Below are 24,747 nucleotides of genomic sequence, written 5' to 3'. Positions count from 1 at the left end.
TTCTCCCAACAGCATACAGCAACAGCTGGTGAGGTCACATGGTTGTAACCCAGCTACCTCTCCGTCTCCCTCTTCTCCTGTCCCTTCTTTTTTTGTGTGTGGCATCCAATTCCACACACACAGGCAATGAAACAAATGACAAAATAACATGGGCTACAGTGTAGGCTGCATACCAGTAGATGGGAAAAGAGTGGCTAAGATCCAGTCACATCACATCAGAGTAACAGTGTTCAATAAAATCCCGAGGGCAGCAGTAATCAATGTTGGGATCAATAATGATGACAGCAACAAGGACAACAATCACAATCAAGTACAGAGGGATCTGGTTGATCAGTGGGTGTGGGTGTCTGTGTGTGTAGGTACTTGGATCTGTCACATCAGCAGCTTTGCAGAACTGCAGTGTTACATAACAAGAGAGAGAGCAAAGGGGAGGGAGATGGAAATACAGACCAAACTAAGAGGGAGGTAAGGGGTAAATGAGGACTGCGTTCTACCTAGGTCAAGTGTCCATGGCTGACCAAGGCTTAATTTCTTCTTCTTTTATTACGTTTAAAATTCTTCATCCAGGGCAGTTCACCTGAAACGCCCAAACTGTGATCTCTAAACCTGGAAATGACTAAAAATGTGGGGTTTTGGCATCGTTTCATGTTAGATCATATTTGGATGTAACTGGCACAGAATGTTAGGTCACTTTACCGCTAATGAAAATGTAATCAGATGTGTTTCGTCATGCTGCTGTGCGGTGTTGTGGGAGGAGATTCAGGATTATGGATTGGTGTCTTTGTCCGTTTGGGATTAAGGATCTATAAGTAGATCACATTAATATTTATACACACCGATATAGACAGACACTACTACGACGCTATACTACACTACATGTCAGGATGCATGTTAAAACCATCCCATGTTTTGTGGCATGTAAAATTTTTTAAAGCAAATAATACATCATATCAAAATGACATTTTACATAATGATTATAGCAGACACTGAATAGATATTGAAGGCTTTATTGTGAGAGAAAAAAATGATACACATGCTTAGTTCAGAAATTTCACACTACAGCATTGATCTACTGTAGATACAATAAAATCCATTAGATTTAAAATAATTCATCTATGAACAAAAAGCCACAGTCCAACAGCATCAATAGAAACAAGTCTGTGTGCAGATCGGTGAGGTGTTAAATAACCTTTTCCAAAACAAGTGCTAAACCCTATTCAGGCCATAGGTCAGCAAAAACTGATGTGCTGTGAACTTGTGTAACATCTTCTGTAATGTACTGTGCTGACACTCACATCTGTTAATGAATATTGAAATAAATGAAAGATTTACTGCATACTACCTTATATTTATGGAAACAGACCTAAAAAGGAAACATCAAACACACATACTTGGCAGTTATAAAGTGTTTCAGAAGTGGCACTGTGGGCTTACAAAGATGGTCCTCAAAACATGCATATCATATATATATATATATATATATATATATATATATATATATATATATATATATATATATATATATATATATATATATATATATATATATATATAAAAACTGAATTGCCAGATAAACTTGGTTATCATGATTCTGAAAACAAAACCAAAACAAAGCAAAAATGCATTACTATATACAAAGAAATGCAAACACCCCTGCCAAAACAGGAGAGAGGACACACAATAGGTGGTACATAGGCACATGTAGCAATGCAGAAATAAATATGCCTACCAATAATAAAAAAAATACACACTACGAAGATTTATAAATGTGCAGCATATTAAACTCCCTGCCCGTCCTGACTTGAAATTACCATAATGCCCCTGCTGTGCTGCAGAGAAACCCATGCTGCGCACTGGCAGTCTTATCTACTTGTAAGAGTCAGACGGGAATATAATTCCAGCAAAGCACAAAGTGACAGTGGAGTGTGGCTGAGTGTGCGTCCTGGTTTGTAGGACGTAAAAAGAACATTTCAATCAAAGGCAGTTTTTATTCAAGTCACAGTTAGAATTTAAATGCATTCGAATAAAAAAGAATCATCATCATAGTGTGTTGTACAATTTCAATTTGTGAAAATATTGGGTTTTTTGTATTATTCAACAGGTGGATAGTAAACTGGCACATCGTGGTTGCACACAGATAACCCTGATCCCTTGTCAACATTCATGGGATAGTCCCAACCTCTATCAGGATCAGATTCCGTGGAAACTTGTTTCTCACAGTCCATCAGGGCGAAACTACTGTTGAAGCACAACTCAATTTGCCCCAAAACCTGGAAACTGTCATTCTGTCAAAACAAACAATCAAAAACATACCAATTAACAATTTAACAGCTGACGTGTTAAAACTCATTTTGAAATAATTTCAGTGAACCTGAAATGTACCTTTGTTGAATGGCCACACTGGATCTTAGGTTTGACGTGGTAGAAGTTTTCTATTACTCCTTCAATGTATGAAAACTACACAGACACATCAGGAGCAAAATAAGAGAAGCTGCAGTTATGACCTTTAACATTGTGAGGTACTTCTAACAAGATTTAAGCTGGGATTGTACAAATACAATCAAACTTACATTATAGTATTGCGGAGAAGGCGTGATGGAAAACTTCTTCAGGATGCTAAAATAACAAAAACAGACATTTCCATACATAAAATAACTGTATGCGTTTCTCTGGACTGGACTGCAGGAATCAGGTGTGCATATGTATAAACGTGTAAATATGCGAGTGGTTTGTACCTGTCCAAATCCAGTGTATGATACAGATCCAGTGCCTTGCTGAAGTATTTATGTTGGCTGTTCAGAGAAATGGCTTTGGCTGCGCACGTACCATGTTTCTTCCACTCATATTTCCTAAAGCACACAAATAAAATTATTTGGAAATGTTCATATTATCTTAAAGATTCACTGGACTGCTCAAACAGACCATGTAGCAGCATTCGTATAAGGCAGGGGTGTCAAACATGAATCCTGGGGGGCAAAGACTCCAATCCTACCACCTGGATAGCTATGATAAATATGAAGAAACGCAGAAAATTTCCTGCTGAAAAACACCTCCTTTTTGGCCAAAAGAATAGATAAACAGTTGCATGACAATTTCTGGGGGTTTTTGTTTTGTTTTGCACAACGAGTCCACAGTAAATTAAAAAAAATTGAACATTTTATGTGAATTAATAAAAACTGTGTGTAAATTAAAACAAAAAACAAAAAACATTTTGGTATCTTATTCCTCAGACTGTTTATCGGCCACTATGTAAAATTAATTTAATTAATTTCACATCCCTGAATTAAAGCAACACTAAAGTGGTAGTAGAAGTGCTCTATAGTTCCAGCAGCTCAGACATACCAGAAGTCATTAGACAAGGGATCAAACAAGTCAGGCCAACTCGTCTTCATGTCTGGGAGCAGGTCCTGAAAACATACAAGCAAAGGCATGCGTTGTTTTATTCATCACTAAAAGGTCTAAAGCATAGGTGTCAAACTCTGGCCCGCGGGCCAAATTTGGCCCACAGCCTAATTACATTTGGCCCGTGAAGCCATACCAAATTACTATCAGAGCTGGCCTACTGGTATTATACAGCTAATATATATATTGTTTAGTATTAAGCTTTGCTTGTTCCATATTCAGTTTTTTAGCAAAATGTGTTTGAGTCCATAAGAAAAGATTCATTCTTATATCTGGAGGAATAAATATATTTCAATAAATATTAACGTTAGCCAGCGACTTTGTTACAGTTTTGAATTTTGGCCCACTGTGTATTTGAGTTTGACACCCCTGGACTAAAGTATAAAAACAGGAGAAATTCACCTTTTCAAATGGTTTCTATGCTTATTTGTATTTTTTTTAGTTTTGGGTGCTTCACTTCAAAACAGCTATTTGGAGACTTGTGTATTCATTTCATGAACTAATTCCAGCTTTTTTTAATATATGCAAACTGGTATTTAAGCTTGTGTTATATTATCTTCTGTGAGTTACACTCACCTAAGAAAAAATATATTTAGAAAAAGACTCTGAATAGTGTTTTACCTCTATTTCGGAAGAGTTGAAATGCCATGAAGAATTGCAGAAAGCGCCACCATCTGGCCTGAAAAAAGAAAGATTCAAACTTCATTCACTCACAGAAAAAAGGGGATACTGACGCAAACAAATAAACAAAACAGAAACAAACAAACATAATTCAGCCAAGCAATAACAACAGTGGTAATGAATAGTTTGGCCAAAGATTTCATTTTTTCACCAAGTAAAAAACCTCATTATTCACTCAATATATACAGTATGGTGGAAAACATGTAATACATCCTTGTAATCAGGGATGTATTACACACACACACACACACACACACTTACCAGAATCCATGTAGTGTCCACTGGCTAATGTTGCTTTGACAGTGCTCCATCTAAAATATATAAACATTTATTTAGACAACTCTAATAATCATTCCACATCGGAAACTGAAACCACGTATTCAACGTATATACACAGTCAGGAACTTTGATGACTGATGAAATGAGGAACCCCTTTAAAGCTACAGTGTGTGTGATAAGTTGAGAAGTTGATTTGTTTTGTTGTTTTTTTAAGGTCATTTGGGGCCTGCAGTTTGTTGTGTTGTTGCGCTGTATTTTTCTTTGTAGTGGTGGATTTTTATTGCTTCCATCTTCAGTGTACATAAACGAGAGCAGCCAGAAACGCGTCTAGGGCAAACTGACATCCTGAGCAAAATGCCTAAATAACAGTACAACTAATCGAGGGTCATCGATGTTACCAAATCAGACATGCCCTTCTGACACAGTTGTGTATGTGCCATAAACCCTTATATAACACCCACAGACATGCTCAGTCAGAGAAGTTCACAAGACAGAATAATTACCAGGAAAAGTGCTTTCAAAAACCACAAAAAAGGGGATGTTCATTTTGTGTCGTCAGTTGTGGTAACTGCGTACTTGTGATCACAATGAAACTCTTACTTCGACAAAGGAGAATCTCAACATGTCCGACCAAATAGCTCGCAAAGATATCACATGATATTTGAGAACTGCAAGCTCAGTTTGTTCACTTTGCATGATAATAATTAAGCACGTTTTGAAGCTCCTACGACCAAATAAATAAATAAATATACAAACAAATGCCAAAGACTCAGATGTTGTGAATACTTAACAGGATTGCATAAATAAAAGCTTCAAATTAACTGCAAATAGCTTAAGACAAATTACAGAGCTATCAGGAATTCACTATCCTCGTATTTATTTCCAGATAAATATGAACTCTTAGGACTGTTTCAGGTCAGTATTTATGCACAAATTTACAATTTTTGAATGCAACTGTACCCTAGTACATGGTGCACTTTTCCCATAAAAGCTACATCTGCCTCATAAATCACACATAAATCTACTAAAGAATGACTTGAAATGAACAAAATCTGCCTTTTGGAGACTCAGTTCAAAGCTTGACAATAGAGATGCAGTGGGATATGAGAACTGTTCTGAGGTCTGTCCTAAAGGAAGTCAACATACCCAGGATAACTTTCTGTTATCTGGTTTCACTTCCCCTAACACTAACACTCCACTTCTTCGCACGCTTTGAGGTGAAGGGACCAGAGGCAGCAGCAGCAAAAACATCGGACAGCAGCAGCCCAAGCCTCATAGTGCAGGAATATGAGGTGAGGCACACACTGAGGGCAGTGAACCCCAGGAAGGCCGCCGGACCAGATGGGGTAACCGCAAAGGTCCTAAAAGAGTGTGCAGACCAGCTGGCTGGGGTCTTCACTAAGATCTTCAACACTTCACTGTCCCAGTCCTGCATCCCGCCGTGCCTAAAGTCAGCCACAATTGTCCCACTGCCAAAGCGTACTAACATTAGCAGCCTCAACGACTACCGACCAGTTGCTCTAACACCTGTTATAATGAAGTGCTTCGAGAAACTGGTCCGACGTCACATCATGTCCTGCTTGCCACCCACACTCGACCCGCTCCAGTTCGCATACAGAGCTAACAGATCAACTGAAGATGCCATTGCTACAACGCTCCACACCACCATCTCTCACCTGGAAGTGCAGGGCCGTTACGCCAGGCTGCTCTTTGTTGACTTTAGCTCTGCTTTCAATACGATACTCCCGGACAGACTAATAGTTAAACTGCTGGAAATTGGACTTCCTTCTACCACCTGCCGCTGGATCAGAGACTTCCTCTCAGACCGTGTACAGAGAGTTAGAGTGGGGCCTCATCTTTCCTCAGCCCTCAGCCTCAACACCGGCTCTCCACAAGGCTGTGTACTGAGTCCCCTACTGTACACTCTGTACACACATTACTGTTAGTTCCACCCAGACAACACAGTCATCAAGTTTGCAGATGATACCACCGTGGTGGGGCTCATCTCAGGGGGAGATGAGACGGCGTACAGAGCTGAAGTTCAGAGGCTGTCAGATTGGTGTGTCGATAACAACCTGGACCTCAATACCACCAAGACAAAAGAACTGGTAGTTGACTTCAGAAGGAGGAAGTCCGAGCTGCAGCCTGTCAGCATCAACGAGTGTGGAAAGGGTCTCCAGTTTCAAGTTTCTGGGTGTGCACATAGACACAGACCTCCAATGGAGCTCTAACACCTCTGCGGTCTTAAAGAAGGCCCAACAGTGTCTCCCCTTTCTGAGAATCCTCAGAAAAATGGACCTGAAGAAAGAGCTGCTGACCGTCTTCTACCGCTGCTCCATTGAAAGTGTGCTGACATATTGCATCGGTGTGTGGTTCTCCAGCTGCACCACAGCACACAGAAAGGCACTCCAGAGGGTCATCAACATGGCCCAAAAAATCATTGGACACCGGGTGTCCAAAAATCATTGGACACCCGGTGTCCTGGGTGCACACACCCAGGACACCGGGTGTTTAAGCTGCTGCCGTCTGGCAGGAGGTTCAGGCTGCTGAGGTCCCGAACAAACAGACTCAAGGACAGCTTTTACAACAGGGCAATAGCCCTGATCAATGTAAATAGCTGACCTGACTGGATACCTCCCTGGACTTTTTTTTTAGGGGGGAGGTAACAATGTTTAAAACAATAACAATAATAATATTTATATTTATAACAAGGTGCAATAATAATTAATGTGCAATAATAACAGTGTGCAATACACATACACTTATTCTTCTTTTTTATACCAAGTTAATATACTGTGTTGTGTTGTTTGTTGCGTTGTGATGTGTCATATTGTGTCGTGTTGTGTTATATGCAGTGCCGACGTAGGACAGTTTTCCAATTTCATTGTACTACTGTACTATGTATGACTGTGCAATGACAATAAAGAGTTATCTTATCTTATCTTAATACTCAGGCTGCGATCACATGAAGGTGGCCATTAACTTGATAGACTGTAAAACCTGGGTCAGCTTATTTACAAGTGAATGAACGGGGTGGCATTGGCACCAATCACGATCACAAACACGGACAGGCTGAGTCTACAAAGGAGAGTAAAACTAATAGAAATGTATGATGAGGTTAAAGACAATGCAGACTGAGTATAACACAGCTCACCAATCAGCAGGATTACAATTACAGTGTCTAATTCAAAAAATGAGCTGTGCAGTAGTATAGTATTAATTCTTTGAATTTTTTAAACTTCTGCATCATTACTATGACCCCTGTCCCCTCTAAATAAACAAATAAATAAATAAATAAATAAATAATAATAATAACTTGCACAATAAATGTTTAAGGAACAAATTGCACAAATATGGCTGATGGGATACAAATGAAAAAAAAAATCATACAGATTATAATATTATTTTCATTTTTTAAATAAAAGGACTTTTCTAGCAATTGTTTCAAGGGCTTAAGGTGCAGTTGTGGTAAAACTGTTTGCAGTCAACACGAGAAAGTCATTGTGTTATGTTGTGTCTACGAGAGCTTTATTACTGATCTACCGATGAAGAAAAGACTTCAGCTGCTACTGAAAAACTAGAACACGTTCTGTATCATGTTAGATACATAGTGTTACCCAGGTAAGAAGTGATACTAACCCTGTGTTTTCATAATACTGACCTTGAAACTACTTTGATAAGCTTGAATCAAACCCAGCATACTTCAAATGTTTTGGAAAGGAACCAAAAACTAAGAATGGAACAAGTGAAATATGAGGCACTTGGCATTAAATAATGACACTTTAAATAAAATAAAAAAGTCAGTCAGCAGAGTTCAATCTGGGTGTGGCTGCCATGAGTGCACTTTTTCCTTTTTTATATAAGGTTGCTTCACTTGGAAGACAGGAACTGGTTCTGCACAACTACGATAACTAAAGGGCAATGATTTCATTAATTATACAAACTCACCGAACAGAAAGTGGTTGGCCAGTGATGGGTGAGGATCATTTTGGTCCACATGTGTCTGAAATATAGAAAGATTTCTTAAAAAACAAAAACCAAGAAAACAAATTCAGTCTATCGTTACATAAATCTATACGTTCTAATGAACCACCTCCTAAGTGTTTGTCTGTACTTACTTGGATGAAATTATGAAAGATGAGGACATGGTTAGGACCAGGCATATCAATAAGGGGTAGCAGAGCCTCATGGTTGTCCTAAAATAAAATAGCAGGTTAGTCAATAAATGGCAGCTTGACTTCCGGGTGTCATGGCGGATTGAGTGGACGCGTTTGGTGGTAGCTCCCTATCAGGAATTTAAAACACCGAAAACTCGTCAACAGACAATTCAATTGAGCAAAACGAATACAATTGGTGAGGAATAAGGCAAAAGGAGGCCAAAATGCCAAGGGGACATGATAAAGCCGCAAAAATAAATACCAATAACGCAACAGGACAAGACTGCACGAGCCCCGATGGCATAATTAGAGATTCGGCTGGCGAATTACTAAAAGCCATCGAATCATTGAAATCAGAAATGAAACAAGATAATGAAAGGCTGAGAGAAGGCATTAACACGCTACAGCGGGAATTGGGCGGTAAGCTCGACAAGATAAAGGAGGACATAAAAACTCTGTCGAAGAGAGTGGGGGAAGCCGAGGATCGAGTGGGAAATATAGAAGATGTGACAATGGAGTTAATTGAAGCGCTCCTCCAAAGCTTGAAAACACAGAAATTTATTCAGAACAAGCTGGTGGACCTGGAGTCAAGATCCCGCAGAAATAATATACGCCTGGTTGGAGTGGAGGAAGGCTCCGAGGGGAGATCTGTCCAAGACTTTGTCTCGGAGCTGCTACAGCATGAGATACCTATACCGGCCGGGCTAGAACTTAAGATCCAGCGGGCCCATCGTATCTCTGTACAGAAACCGCGCCCTGGAGAATTCCCACGTCCGATTCTTATTAATTTCCAGGAATTCACAACGAAAGAACTCATACTTCGAGAAGTTTGGAAAAAGAAGCAAATCCAGGTGAATGGCAAGACGATCTACTTTGATCATGACTATGCATCAGATATTGTTCAAAAGCGCAAACAATACAGAGAAGTTAAGCGGATACTAAAGGAAGCGGGAGTGCGCTTCCAAACTCCCTACACGAGCATTCGGATCCACTGGCAGGACGGAGTCAGAAACTACGGTAACGTACGAGAGGCGGCTATGGAGATGCAGAGGAGGGGATACGATGTCCAGATCCCGGCGGCATCTGAGGAGGACGATGCGCTAAGCAGAAGGTGTCGAGAGTGGAAACGGGCCTCAATCTCCCATCGAGAGCAAATTTCTTCCCCGAGGCAGAGAGTTAAAAAAAAATTGGAGGAATTTCAGAGAAATGCTGATTAGTTCGGGGGATATCTTCCCCCTGTTACTGATCAGAAAATTATAGGCCTCTTAAATTCAAAGTTCTGGAGGAGCAACACCGGATGGAGGTAAATACGTTGGACTATAATTTGGGAACTATTTCTTCAGTTCTCAAATATTTCATAGGGCCCTCCTTTACGGAGGTTTTTTACCCTAGATCTACCAACGGGGTCATGGTGGGAGACAGTTTCTTCCTACTAATTGGGAGTCGCAAGTTTGTGTTTAATTTTTGTTTAATGTCTAGTAATATTGTTTTATTTTATTTTCTTAAACTAGAGGGGATGATCATTGCACACTGTACGAATTATGAGTGGTGTAGGTAAAATAAAAATTATTTCAATCAATATCAATGGTCTGGGGAATCCAGTTAAAAGGAGTAGATTGCTATCTAAATTGAAACGACACAAGGCACAGATTATATTCATTCAAGAAACTCATATGTCAAAAGAAGAACATGAAAAATTTAAAAAGCTTGGCTATGTAAATTCTTTTTATAGCTCATGTAAGAATAGCAGACGAAGAGGAGTTATAATTTTATTAGCTAACACGGTAAATTTTGAAAAGTTAGAGGAAATCTGTGACAAGGAGGGTAGATATGTTGCTGTCAAAGGGAGGATTAATAATGAAGTGGTGTCCCTGATAAATGTGTATGCCCCTCCAGAGGACAACTCAAAATTCTATCAAAAACTATCTGAAAAAATTATAAGCTTTAGTGAAGGGACCTTGATATGTGGGGGCGACTGGAACTGTATATTAAATCATACTAAAGATACTACAAGCAAAAAAAGACGCAAAGATAATAAATCTAAATCTCTTAACTCATTAATAAAGGAAGCGGATCTCTGTGATGTATGGAGAGAATTACACCCTCTGGAGAAGGATTATACCCATTTCTCAGCAGCCCATAAGGTTCACTCTAGGATAGATTTTTTTTTGATAAATAGAAGTGATAAACATAGAGTCACAGAATGCAATATCGGTATAGCCGACTTGTCGGATCACAACGCCATTCATTTGACCATTCACCTACATAATCAGAAAAAGAAATTATTATGGAAATTGAACATTGGTATTCTCAATAATGAATCTGAGGTAAAAGAGATCAAAAAAGAAATACAAACCTGTATTGCCCACAATAAGGATGATCAGATAGACCCAACAATAATTTGGGATACTGTGAAAGTAGTAACTCGGGGGTATTTGATATCAAGGACCAGCTACCTCAAAAAAATGAAGAAGCTTACACAGTCCAAATTAGAACAACAATTAAGGGATTTGGAAAAAAAAAAGCATACAGATTTGAGTCCTGATTTGGCCGAAAAAATCAAAAACGTAAGAAAACAACTAAGTGATTTGACTATGGAGGAAATAGAAAAGAAACTGAGATTCACAAAACAAACATTCTATGAGTCTGGCTCCAAAGCAACTAAAGTATTGGCTAAACGGTTAAAATTAATGCAAATAACTAATGCAGTCAACAAGATTAGAGATCCAAATACCAAGGAACTACTATATGAACCAACACAGATAAAAAACACCTTTCAAGAATATTATAAAACATTGTATAGTCAACCGGATCAGAAAAATGGACCAGAAATTGTAGAGTTTTTGGATCAGTTAGACCTCCCTTCAATAGGGACAACTCAAAATGAACTATTAACCAAACCAATTACAAAGGAAGAACTGGATAAGGCAATAAGGAGATTGAAGACGAATAAAAGTCCAGGGAGTGATGGGTACCCCAATGAGTGGTATAAGACTTTCAAAGAGGTTTTGGCCCCTATTTTGATAGATTCTTTTAATTGGACAATAAAACACGCTAAAATTCCACCTTCCTGGAAAGAGGCCATCATCTCAGTCTTACCGAAAGAAGGTAAAAACAAGGAAAACTGTGATTCTTATCGCCCAATCTCCATCTTAAATGTTGATTATAAACTATTTACATCTATAATCACAAGACGCCTAGAGCTGTTCCTTCCTGACCTGGTGGATGAAGACCAGACAGGGTTCATTAAGGGGCGACAGACACAAGACAATATACGACGCACATTGCATATAATTAATGAAGTTAATAGAGAAAAAATCCCAACAGCCTTAGTGAGTTTAGATGCTGAAAAGGCTTTTGACAGAGTCTCTTGGATATTTCTTTTTGCTGTTTTGAAGAGAATGGGCTTTGACAGTATCTTCATCAAGTGTATACAATCCCTGTATCATAGGCCAATGGCTAGAGTTAAAATAAATGGGGACTTGACAGACAGCTTTGAGCTCTTTAGAGGAACTAGGCAAGGTTGCTGCTTGAGTCCAGCTCTTTTTGCTTTGTATATTGAGCCTTTGGCTCAGTATATACGGCAAAGTACAGACTTAAAAGGGGTTTTTGTTTCCAAACTTGAACAACGAATAGGTCTTTTTGCAGATGATATAATTATATATCTACAGGATCCTGATACGACCTTTCCTTGGCTGTTTAAAGCATTAAAATATTTTGGTAAAAACGCAGGATATAAACTAAACATCGTAAAGACTCAAGTACTCTGTCTGAATTATTTTCCCAAAGAATTATTACAAAATGAACTTAAACTAAAATGGGATTCAAATAAGATCAAATACTTAGGTGTCTATTTAACTAGTGATACAAATACTTTATACGAGGCAAACTATGTGAAGTTTAGTGACACAATCCAAAAAGATCTGATTAAATGGGCTCCGCTTGTCAAGGACCTTAGCTCAAGAATAGAGGTAATAAAAATGAATGTGCTTCCCCGGTTATTGTACCTATTCACCTCATTACCAGTCCAAATAACAGATGCACAGTTTGGTAAATGGGATAAATTAGTTAGTAGATTTATTTGGAAAGGGACAAAGCCAAGAATAAGATTTAAAATACTCCAATCAGGAAAAGAAAAAGGAGGACTTGCCCTCCCGAATTTCAAGGAATATTTCTATGCAGCCCAGCTGAGATATACTGTTTACTGGTGTTCATCAGAATATACTTCAAAATGGAAGCATATAGAGTTAAATTATTGCCTATCATGTCATCCACAAGCAAGATTGGGAGAAGAAACTACCCAGCCCACGAACAAAAATCTCATCACTGAATTTACTATTAAACTCTGGTGGACAATAATGAAGAAATATAGAATTACAGAAGATTGTAAATTGCTGATTTGGCCTGCATACTCTCGAAAATTCCAAAGTGGACAATGGGATAGTACATTTTTAAGATGGGTCAATAAAGGAATTACAGCAATGTGTACATTAATAGATGGGACAACATTTAAATCTTTTGAGAATCTACAGAAACAATTCGGATTGGATAAATCAGATTTATTTAGGTACTTTCAATTAAGACACTTTTACAATACAGAAATTAGAAAGAAGCTCTCGAGAGAAAGAAATCGTATAATAGGAACAATAACAGGTGCATATAAAAATCTTCCATCAGGAATTCTGTCGAAATTATATGATGGCCTACAAAATTCGAATAGGAATGAAACATTATATATTAAACAAAAGTGGGAATCGGAACTACAAATTGAGTTGTCAGAGGATGATTGGCGATCCTTATGTCTCACACAGCATAACTCCACTAGCTCTAGACGATGGAGAGAATATGGCTGGAAAAATGTGATTAGGTTTTTTATTACTCCATATATTAAAAGCAAGCAGTTGAAAACACCCCAACAATGCTGGAGATTATGTGGAGACTGGAACGCCAATCACTCACATGTGTTTTGGAAGTGTAAATATATTAAATCATATTGGGAAAGAATCGCGGCAACAATGACGAAGGTGCTGGGGTATGAAGTACTGTGTGAGGCACGAGTAATGTATTTTGGAATATGGGAAAATGTAAAAAAGGAGGACTGGTATTTGTTTAAGATTATGTTGTTGTCAAGCAAAAAGGTGATAACAAAGAATTGGCTGAAAAGCGATCCTTTAAAACTGGAAGACTGGATGGACGTAATCGAGGACATATATACAATGGAAAAAATGACTTACACTCTGAGACTGAAATCTGACAAACACCGAAAACAGTGGACAAAATGGATAATTTATAAGTCTCAGTCAGCCTTATAGGGCGGGACCTCTCGTGGTTTTTTTTTTTTTTTTTTTTTTTTTTGTGTGTTTGTTGTTGTGTTATTATTTATTATTGTCTTGTCCGTATGTAATACAAAGGAAAAAGTACAAAATAAAGAGTAAAAAAAATAAAATAAATAAATGGCAGCTTATATGTAAAACTAAACATCTACATTACATTTTACATATACAGTGTGGAATCAGTAAGCACGCAGCTTTGTGGATTCTGATGAAAATATGTAACTGACACACACAAACAATCAAAAAGCACAAAATAAGACAAAAATATTATCCCGGCAGTTTTTCTGTCGCTCTTCAAACAGATATAAAATGCTGTTTAAATAACTTCAAAGTTTCACAAACGTATTAATTGGGCCTGTTTGGACAGCTACTTTAATATCTGTTTGTTGTTCCTGGTATGAAAAATACAGTCGAGAGAAATGTCTATCAACACAAATATTGTTAAAAATTTTTTATATATACACACACACACACACACACACACACACACACACACACACACACACACACACACTTGTGGGTCTTTTATTGACTCAGTTTACCTATATGTGAAACTGTATTCTGATTAAGGGAACAACCTTGCCCTCAGACCAAACAAAACATTTGGAAGCCCAATGTAAAATCGTCTGGAGTCACCGCTGTTGTTAAGGAAATAAAGAAATGGCGACAGAGAACTTTTAACGACCCTTTTACTCGGTGTGATTAGATTGTTTACGGTACTAGTTTACATTAGACAAAATTAGCTACAGTAGATGCATTTGCAAAAACTATAATCCTAGCTATCGACGTTTAAAAACAATCATTTAGCGTGAAACGCCCGACTCTTTTATGTCAGCAAAAAGATCGTATTACACACACATAACATATTTTTAAAATCTCTCACCTTGCGTCAAATACGTCACAGCCGAAACTCGCAATAGTTCTCAAATGTGAAACAGTTTCCCGAACAAATAGCTTCTGTCGGTTAAAGTACTTCACACGATCTATAACCGACAGCCCATTGTTTGTTGTTTATGTTCCACATCGCGTCACTACCTACCTGTTCACTTAGCCAATCAGAAGCGATGCTCCGCTCATGCGTCATCACGCAGCAGAACCGGTGGCTTCATTTATTCTCCGGAGTCTGCCGGTGATATTTTCAAATGTGGTGCGTTGATTCAACAGTGTACAGACGTCCCTATCCTCCAGTCAAAAATATGTTGAATATATCGTCGTCATATTAGAATCACTGTACTAAAGTATTACACAGTCATTAGCATTACAGCTTTTTCTGCCTCAGTGTTAACCATGAGGTTGATCATTCAGACACTGAGCTAAAGCGAAGACAAAACAGAAAGAAAGAAAAAGAAATATAGGCATATTTTGAGTTTGTACAGACACGTTTTACGGATATTATTGAGACAAAAATCAAAACAAGAACACAAAAATGAATTATTCAATCTGAGTCATTTTATTTTCTTTAAAACATATTTCTTGACAGCCTGGTGGATTGAATATGCGTGCTTATGCTAGGCTTAGAAAAAAACCGGGGACTTTACTTCACATGTCATTTGCGACTTTGTACATTGACATCTGCTTGGGATTTTTTGACAAGTTGGCACCAGCTATGCAGAACACGAAAACGGAAGCGCGTGACAGCTAGTCTGCGGATTAAAAAGCCCAGAGTGAACACGCGAGAAAGCTGATTTACTCTGTCAGCACCAATTAATGCATGTTTTCAACAGAAATTGGTCAGTATTGGCAAAACTGTCTTCAACATAAAGTAGGTTAAATGTACTGTATACAGTACGCTTCTCCTGTTACTTTTCACTTAGCATCTAAATGAATGGGCCAGCCATAAGAAATATGAGGCCCCATTATTGGCCAGTGTGTCAAACTAAAGGTATGGAAGGAACATTTCTAATTTATTTCACTCTTGTCTTTTCAGGCTGGCTGTTAAAAAGTGTTTTCCATCATAAACAGAGCCTGATTAGACTCCATATGTCTGCACTGTCTGTTTTTAGCTTTCAAAATCTGTTTTTCAGCCTCAGTGTTAACCATGATGTAGCAAAATGATCAGGGAGAGTATAGTACTAAACAACCAACAGGGGGCTCTTTTCCTACCACAAAAGCTTATGGTTTTGTTTTTACCCCCAGCACCACCACACAGATAGACACAGACACGCACACTTTTTTTCCTGTAATTTCTAGACTATACTTAAGCCATTCTACTTAACTAGATGAGTCACAGAATATTTAAACAGTTATTATTATTATTTATACTGAACCATGGCTTTAGAGATTAGAGGTCAGGATAAAGGGTATTATTGACTGTCTGCTTGACATGGTGATATGTAATAATTATGAAAAAAGCAAGGACTGGTCTTTGGGAATTCATCTTTTTCATGAAGAGTTTAAAATTAAGGATTATGAAATTTGTTTGTTGCACAGGTCAGTTTTTCTTCATTTCAGGAGCTGCTGATTGATAGAAAAATTTGACCCCTGCAAATAGAACTTGTTAAAAACAGCATCTCTCCGGAAAGCATTAATCCCCAGTCACATCAATTTTAAACTGACTAGGTGTTTGTCTAAATCAGCTTTTCTTGTACTCTCATCTTTTGTTTGGCGTATTCATTCTCCTGTCTATGTCATCAGCACCACGTGAAACCACAGCCATGCCTCCCTCTCTCCGTCTTCCCTTTTTCCAAATGTGACTTATGCTGTCCTCTCATGTGATTTTGTCTCAGATGTGAAATGTGTTTCAAAGCTCCTCCACTGTGTCAGGAATAGTCAAGCTGTAACTGTAGCTATTTTTATAAATAGACCCTGGCCAAAGTTCAGCATGTGGCACAGTGTCTTAACACATTTCTCAGCACAGAATGGTGAAAGACCTTAGAGAGGGTCTAGTATTAACTAATATGCAGCTAAATTTAAATGTAGCTATAAACTCATGATCCACCGTATCCAGCCATTGTAATACAGAATTTAAATCTGTTTTCCTCAGTTTGAGTGTGCATGTTTTAAAAGCTCTATAATGATGCATACAGTGACACATTTTATTATTCATTAACAAGTTATTGTGGCATGGTAAAACTCATTAGTTAAGTGCTACTTGAAAGCTCTCCATACTGCTGTCTAGTCTGTGGGGCTAAAAGTGCTGCTGGTGAAAGTGTGGTATTGCCCCCCCTCCCAAAACATAGCATCACTGTTGTCAGATTCTCTGCATTGTCTGTGTGCTCTCGTATACTTAAATAACTCATTAAGCATGCACCATTAATTTGGAATACCAAAAACAAATCGGTTGGCTTCCATTACAAAGTGTAATGAATAAACTCTATTATTCAAATAGTTTACTGGTTCCAGTAATTATGAGTCTTGAAGGATACTGGTTATATATAGGCAGCTCTGTCTCCTTTTAAGGCCTCACGGAGAAGCAGGTGGGGAACAGTTGAAGACGGGTGGTGGTTTTGTTGGCCCTGTACTTGGTTTAGGCTGACTCCCTGTGGATTCAGCTTGACAGCCGAAGTCGCTGCAAAGGGAATCTCAAGGGGTAAGAAAATCAATTTTAAATTCAGTTTTATGCTCCTCTCTCCTCTGGATCTGCAGCTTTGTTTCAAATCCAAGTATAGCTGGTGGGATCAGTGGGATGGCATAGAGAGAACAGACCGAGGCGCAGCCAAGAGATGTTTCTTGCTCCTTAGTCAGAGCTATTAATGATACTCAATGTGATGAGTGATACTATATATTAATTTCATTTTATTATGAATATTAATTACTGCATTCGCGATATGTGGTGATTCATTTGGCATGAATGAGTGACCAACAGAGGGCTGCCTGTCGGTGTGCAACGCTTGGACTTTAAATGTGTTGGTTTCATGTATACTTGAGCTCATTTATCCGCTAACAAAGATTACGCCTCAAGTTAGAAAATGTACAAGCGCTTGAGCCAATGTTGAGCTACTGTATTGTTGCTACCACTAGTTTTGCATCTAGGTAGAAGTGTTTATGGTCAGACTGGAGAAATTCAAAGGCTTGCATTGTTCTGACTGAGATCTATAAAGTTTTACAGCTACAATAGAGATGTTTGGGTGTTACGTGAGGTAACACCCACAGTATGTTTGCTAATACCAAATAGTCAGACAGTTACAGTAAGACTGTGGTTACCCATTTCAGGGAAAATATAATGACTGTAAAAGGGCAAAATACGAGTGATGGACATACATAAAATATTGTGCTTCATTATTCAAATGAGAACGATTATTTTTGCTGTCTGGGGATAGAGGTTGGAGGCAAGGGTTTTGTTTTGTTCTTTTACTGTGGCTGACTTTCTACTTGGAGGATTGCCTTGGGCCAATAGAAGTGATGCATACAGTGACACTGAATCTTAGCAGTGTGTTTCAAAGACATGGAAGTAGAAATGTTTTTGCCGGTGCAGCACGTCTCAGTTGCCTTCAGGGAGGGAGGCTGGGCCGCAGTATCGCTTCACGTTTCATCTGACCTTATTTCTGGTCCCTGAGGACTATGAGGTGATGCAAGGCAGTTATACTCCCCTGTGTGTGTGGATGATGTAAGACAAAGCTACTGTATTCTCTTGCCTTGAAGTCCACATCTACTCTGTTTATATGAAACACACAACAAATGAAAAGGACTTCAGATTATACACGAGACATTTCCTGAAATGTTCTTAATAATGAACGTTTTAAATAAGCTGGAGCCAGACAGCCGTAAGCAGCATGCACATAGTTGATGACACATTTAAGGATGCTGAACTGTCAGTGATACGTTTGTATGGCAACATTTTCTTTTTCTGTGTTTTTAGTGTCAGTTTTTACGTCCCTATCATCAATAATGGATTAATGCCGTGCTGTCTTAGTCACGTTCCAGTAACTGGCTTCCTTTTTGTCTAATTTATTCAAATTATATTTATTGGCAATTGTTAAACACACAAGCCATTACTGCTATCAAACTGGTACCACACTCTTGGCTGCAGCTGTGCTTCAGTTGCTATTCTTATCCATACTTGTCCATGCCCTTTGTTTACATTTGTGCCCGTGTGTTCCATCAATATAGTGTCATCTTGTCAGTCCTGGAGCCGACAGTCAGCTATGTTTATGAATTTGGATGTCGGGGGAATAATGCAGACTTCAAGTTTCCAAAGTTTAGGAGTGTTTTTTTTTTCCTTTTAGGGTCGAGTAAATAAAAACATCATGCTGAAATGTAATTGGAAATGACTATTTTCAAAATTTCAAGCATCTCTTCAAGAATCGTTCAGTGTTTGTCTTTGTGATTGTATGCATCAATCTTGTAATGTGTGGTGCTGGTCCAACAGGTCAATATCTACGGCATCATCATGTCAGCGTGGATCAAACGTGGAAGTTACAACCATGAATACCACCACAAACAGAGCCAGTATGTGGTTAAAGAATATAGCAGGTACCAAGAGTCTCTGTATTATTTATAGTTTTAAGTTACTTAAATTGTCCTAATAATATTACTAATATTAGATGTGTAACAGTAGTAAGGTTTTGTACAACTAAACCTGCAAATGAAGCCATGTAAGCAACAGACGGACTAACCAACATAAAGACTCTGAGGTGGTTAGTAAAAGCTTTATGAAAAGATTTCATACTTGATTAAGGAACTCCTATGAGTAAGGAAGATTTTTCATTGTAATTTTCTTGTTAACTTTATGGTGAGTTTCCTAAATTTGATTAGGTTTGATAGCGTAAATGAATAAAAAGGCTGCTACTGTAAAATCTGTCCTTAAATTAGTGATTTTTCTTATTATTAGTTACCATTTCTGTTTTCATGTCTGCTTGTGTGTATGTGTGACTCAAAAAAAGAGTACTAACAGGTACTCTGGTTGCTTTGTTCATTCTTTACTGAAACTATTTAAAAAGATTTATTATTTCCATTCCCTACTTATACTCAAAATTATATTATTTTAGATAAAACAGCCATTCCAGGTGCATTTATACCACTAAAAACAGAAGAGATGCATGAATATGTTCCCTTTCCTTCCTCATATGTTTACCCAATCTCCTTTAAAGTGCACCACAAAATTTGCATGTTTAGCTATTTTAAGGCAAATCTCTGTGTGACACAAATACTAAGAGTCACTCCCGGTCAAGGTCAAGGATAGACTCATCTCCCTGACTTAAAATGCTGCACTGCTGCTCCTGCCCCAGATGGCAGATCACCGTACCAACTGTTGTTTGTTGCTGCCAGCTTTCAAGATCCCCTTGACTTTAGGGGCTGAAGGGCACTTCTGGTGGCAGTTGTGGAATTACTTTTTGTCTGAAGGGTTTTGTTTTGTTTTTTTAAACAACAGCAATGAACAACACTGCTATGGCGTATCCATAATGTTATATACAAATAATATTACATCAGACTTTAGCCAGGATCTTATATATTTGGCAAATAAGCTGCTAAAAGTGAGAGTTGTGCAATGGCTGTGTGATTAATCAAGATCTAGGCAAGTTTAAAAAAAAATACACACAAAAAAAATGCAGGTGTCGAGCAGTGAGGTGATAATCTGTAATTTGCCCTCTGTACAGTGTGACTCTTAAGACTCCGACAGCCGTGATCACACTGCCAGAGGGGTCATAGATTCACAGATGAGTGTATGTTGATGGCCTGTTTATAGCTTCCTGTTTAAGGTCATGTTTAGTTGTCTTTCCCCGTCCTGCATTATTCCTATAATTATTCCCTGTGTTTCAGGGACATAGACTGGGAAGCATGCATAAAATAAGTTCAGGCTAAAACCTTTCATTCTGTAGTAGTATTATAGCACTATATTTATGCTCACATTTCAGGAAGTACAATGTATGTTTGGTAGGTCAGTACTGATTTATGAGTAGAAACATGCACCATGTCCCACAGTATGGACCAAATACTATGAGGCATTTTTTAAATTACAGCTGGGAAGCCAGTGCTACTTACTGTAAGAGGTTTTTTGGCAGGGATGGTCCACATCTCAAAGTAACTGATATCTTTATTTATTTTATATTAGATGCTCAATTATCAGCTTACAGGGCTCAGGTTTATCATGGTTTTAGGAAACTGACTTATTGCTGTCATTGTCTTTAGCTCTGAGGCGATGGAGGAAAGATATGAGCACAAAACAAAAACCCGCATCCAGGAAGTGGTAAGAATCTTGTAACTGTTTTAATCAAGACTTCTATATTCGTTGTTTAACTGTCCTGTGGATTTTATTAATATTAATGCTTTATAGTACAATGGATTTTAAAATGATCTGTCATATACTGGTCTTATTGTTTGCCTGTCTAGGTAAGAACAAAATTGGATGACAAATATGTGCGTGAGGAGCCCATGATCAGGGGACCAATGTTCCTGGTCCGACTCAGATCCCACATGGTGTTTGAAAACACTCCAGTCAAAATCTTCTGTACTGTTGAGGGCTTCCCCATGCCTGTTGTAAAATGGTAAGTCAGTCTCTACGTGATTTGTTGACTCTGACTGTCACTGTGGTCTGTATAAAATGAACTTACGTAATTTAAAAAACAAAACAAAACACCCATGCATCCAGGAGATGTAGCTTCTGACACTGAAAATCCATGATTAAGTTAAAAGTTCCCACTGTCGATATATGACTACATATTTGTTAGTTTTCTTTCCATATTTTGCTACATTGTAGTACAAACCAACCACTACATTTTTGACTATTACGCTTAAGTCAGTATGCTAGCAATGGTTACTCCACTGTGTTTGTGACACACACACACACACATCATTTTTTATGTGTGGGCATGGTTGTTCTTTCATTGCTGTTTCACAGTCACTGGGAGTTCACATGCCAGTTAGGCATCAATAGACCTCTGTGATGGATGCTGAGGATCTCCCTCCTCATCTCAGGAAGGGTTTGAATAATCCCTGTAACACAGTTTATGATCTGCCTAAGAAGGAGTGACTATGCCATGGGCACAGGGTTTGCAGCTCTGTGCCTGGTATGAAATGAGAATGCTCTCCTGATAGGCCTTGTCATAAGTGCTCTCATGTGCATATCTTAGGCTTATTCATGACTTTGCATTCCAGCAGCAGATGGCTATGAATCAACATTGAGGACAGCATATTAAGAAAACAACAAATGTAAAATCACCGAAGTCTTCATTCAATATAGACTGTAGACATTTGGCTAACGCCTTATTCCCCGTAAGCCTATTTAAGGGATAGCATTGTCTGCTCTAGTACAGACTATAATAGCAGATTTCAGAATCAGAATACTTTATTAATCCCTAATAAAATTATGTATGTATGTATTTGACAGTCTTTTAATGCTGCTGCATGTGCAGCATGTATGGCCGGTAACTTGGCTGTCCTCATAGCGACCTTGAGGAAATAGACGATCAGGATTTACAAGTTTCTACTGATTTGCATTATCACCTCACTCGCAGTTGTGCTCATAGTCTGGTCTTTGTGGAGTCAGTCACTCGGCTAGATGAGACAGTCCGCAAGATATTTAACAACACAGTCTAATATAATTAATTACTATCCAACGTGAAAGATCTTTTTAAATTAGTGTTTGGACATAAATGTTGACATTTGCTTCTTGCCGTCTCAAATTGCACCGAAATAAGGCAGGAAGCACAGTTAAGGTCAGAAAATTCTTGTGGGTCAGTTTCTGATTGGATCTTCAGTTCACATCACATGCTGTGGGCATCAAGCTGTGTTTTTTTATGTTTACCGCTGATCTTAATGCTGATGCAGACATGAGAGTTTTGGCTCTCATGAAGTGTCATTCCCAGCTTTTTGTCTGTTGTGGTGAGGCCAAACTACAAGGTAAGAAGATGAAAAGGAAGCCAGTTTTCCAGGGTCACAGGTTTCCATAAAATCCCAAGAATAAACGTAAAAGACCATTTTGTGGTCTTGTGGATACATCATTGCATTCATACCTTTTATTACTCAATGCTTCATGAAGATAGCTATTGTTTTGCTCAATTTTAGGTATAAAGATGGAATGATCCTGGACTTGTCTTCTGGAAGATATCTGGTTGAAGCCAAAGGTGGAATCCACTCCCTGGAGATCCCAAGGTACATTAAGTTCAATAAAGGTTAGAGTTTTTGAACATATTTTTATTTATCTGCCACCAATTTACTAATAGCAGTCATCTCATGGGATTTTATATTGTAAGGTAAAGACCCCAAAAGAGAAGAAAATCCAATAATACAGCAGTCCAGCACAATAGTGGGAAAAACGTTTCCCACTATGGTGCATCTTTCTCACAAAGGGCTTTTCCTTTAACTTTGAACTTTAAGAATGGGTCACAATCTAAAACTCCCATCTCTTTCTGTCCACGTCTGTATGGCTCTCTCCCTCTCCTTGATGTTACTTTTTTAAATCTACATTTTATAAGACATCCCAACTTTTTTGGAAATGGGTTGTAGTTTGCTTGTACTTGTCTGCTTCTATGTTTTCTTAAGATGAAGTGCACTGAGTTACAAGGCCACTGGTCTCACTGCCCAAATATCGGGATTAAGAATATGTAGCGAGCCATTGGAAATCTCCTCCTCCTTAATTCTTTCAAGCCCCATGCACAAAATTAGATCAGAGATGTTTACCGTCTGTCACCTGAAGGTGTGGGCGGGCTGTGTAGTTAAAGTCAGGGGACTGGAGCTTATCCTACTCTCCCTCCAGTCTGTGGAAGCTCAGCTGTTCAAGTGCTGACCTCAGTGGTACGTGATACTCTGGGAATCTTTCAGGCCACCGCTGTTTCCTTACTTACACACTGTACAGCCAGCAGTTAATACTCCTTGGAGAAAAAACACCCATGAAGCACATCATACTCTTGAGTACTGCATTCTTACCATGACTTATGACTTTTTAAAATAGCTAAATAATTAAAATAACAGTTACCGCAAAACTTTAGCATGGCATTAAGCAGGGTTAGAAATAGACAGCAAGAAGTTATGTTATGTATAGACACCTCACGAGTCCTACACCTACACACTGTATAGCTTAAGTTATTTGCGACTTAATGAGAGTACATTCGCTGTTCTCCCCCACATTACTTCTGCAATTTATGCTAATAACATCCTCTTTCATGACTATATCAGTTTATTAATTTGTCAAGGGGTCAAAGTCTCATGTCACATGCTAAAGGTGTGACATACGATTGTGGAAAAGTGAGCGATATGAGCAGAAACAAAAAGACCACTTAAGTTTTGCAACTTGCCAGAATGGCCAAAGATCTGTAGCTACACTGCTCTAAAGAAAACAAATCCAGTAACCTCTATGTAAATATAACGTAGAGAAAGCTTAGCAGACACAGTGCTTGTGATGAACTGCATTGCAGCTCTAACATATTGGCAGATTATAAAATCCGCCCACACAGAAGATACAATTAACCCCCTGCCCTGTGACCTTGTTTCCAACTCAAAGGACTATGCACTGAGTATTCTGCAAGCATTACTTTGTTTGTCAGGTGAGATTTGGCACATGGTGTTTCCTAAAAGGAAAGCTGTGGGTCTAAACCAAAACATTCTCTGAATAAGTAAACCAAGCATTGTTAATTGAAGTGTGAATGGGGCTTTACACAATCTGTGCTCTGTCTTCTCCACTGCTGATTATCCCTGGCAACATGAAGCATTCATGTGGGGAATAATTGCTCATTTGGTGAAGTGGATTCATATACGCTGTTGGAGAAAATGCACAGTGGCAATGTAGAGAGCAGTTAGTCCTGTCATTGCAGATCTTCTAATATGTAGCTCACCTGCTATTTAGGCAGTTTCGGTAATTTCACAGATGACTGTAAAATCCATAAGATTGCCATGAAGTCCCAGAATTTAGCTAAGTATGCTAAGTATGACACAGTGCTCAATCACCATTTCGTTTATTCTCTAATCTGTTGCAATCTGTTGGGAAATCTTTTGATCAAAATGCAACCATTTTATGTTTA

The 24,747-nt window shown here is 38.4% G+C and overlaps 2 protein-coding genes across 2 annotated transcripts in view; one reads left to right on the top strand and one right to left on the bottom strand.

Moving 5' to 3' along the window:
• Nucleotides 1-1,974: 1,974 nt before the first annotated feature.
• On the bottom strand, nucleotides 1,975-14,896 carry rnaset2 (ribonuclease T2). The gene is made up of 10 exons (XM_085452828.1): nucleotides 14,736-14,896; nucleotides 8,481-8,558; nucleotides 8,311-8,365; nucleotides 4,345-4,394; nucleotides 4,024-4,081; nucleotides 3,343-3,407; nucleotides 2,736-2,849; nucleotides 2,571-2,616; nucleotides 2,383-2,457; nucleotides 1,975-2,285 (listed from the first exon to the last, which is right to left on the bottom strand). The coding sequence occupies exons 2-10, from the start codon at nucleotides 8,549-8,551 to the stop codon at nucleotides 2,091-2,093; spliced, it is 729 nt and encodes a 242-aa protein (XP_085308954.1). The 5' UTR covers nucleotides 8,552-8,558; nucleotides 14,736-14,896; the 3' UTR covers nucleotides 1,975-2,090.
• Nucleotides 14,897-17,263: 2,367 nt separating this feature from the next.
• myom2b (myomesin 2b) overlaps nucleotides 17,264-24,747 on the top strand; it is a 29,133-nt gene continuing 21,649 nt past the window's right edge. The window contains exons 1-5 of the mRNA XM_085452813.1: nucleotides 17,264-17,381; nucleotides 19,161-19,264; nucleotides 20,921-20,978; nucleotides 21,122-21,276; nucleotides 22,796-22,882. Coding sequence (XP_085308939.1) covers nucleotides 19,182-19,264; nucleotides 20,921-20,978; nucleotides 21,122-21,276; nucleotides 22,796-22,882 — 383 coding nt within the window. The 5' untranslated portion in view covers nucleotides 17,264-17,381; nucleotides 19,161-19,181. The remainder of the gene's footprint in view (nucleotides 17,382-19,160; nucleotides 19,265-20,920; nucleotides 20,979-21,121; nucleotides 21,277-22,795; nucleotides 22,883-24,747) is intronic.

Source organism: Copadichromis virginalis, linkage group LG1 (genome assembly GCF_057382275.1).
Source record: "Copadichromis virginalis isolate Kocher_CV1m ecotype Utaka linkage group LG1, C_Virginalis_male_GT1.1, whole genome shotgun sequence".
Lineage (NCBI taxonomy): Eukaryota > Metazoa > Chordata > Actinopteri > Cichliformes > Cichlidae > Copadichromis > Copadichromis virginalis.
Note: the sequence above shows the minus strand (reverse complement) of the source record. Positions and strands in the feature narration are given on the sequence as shown.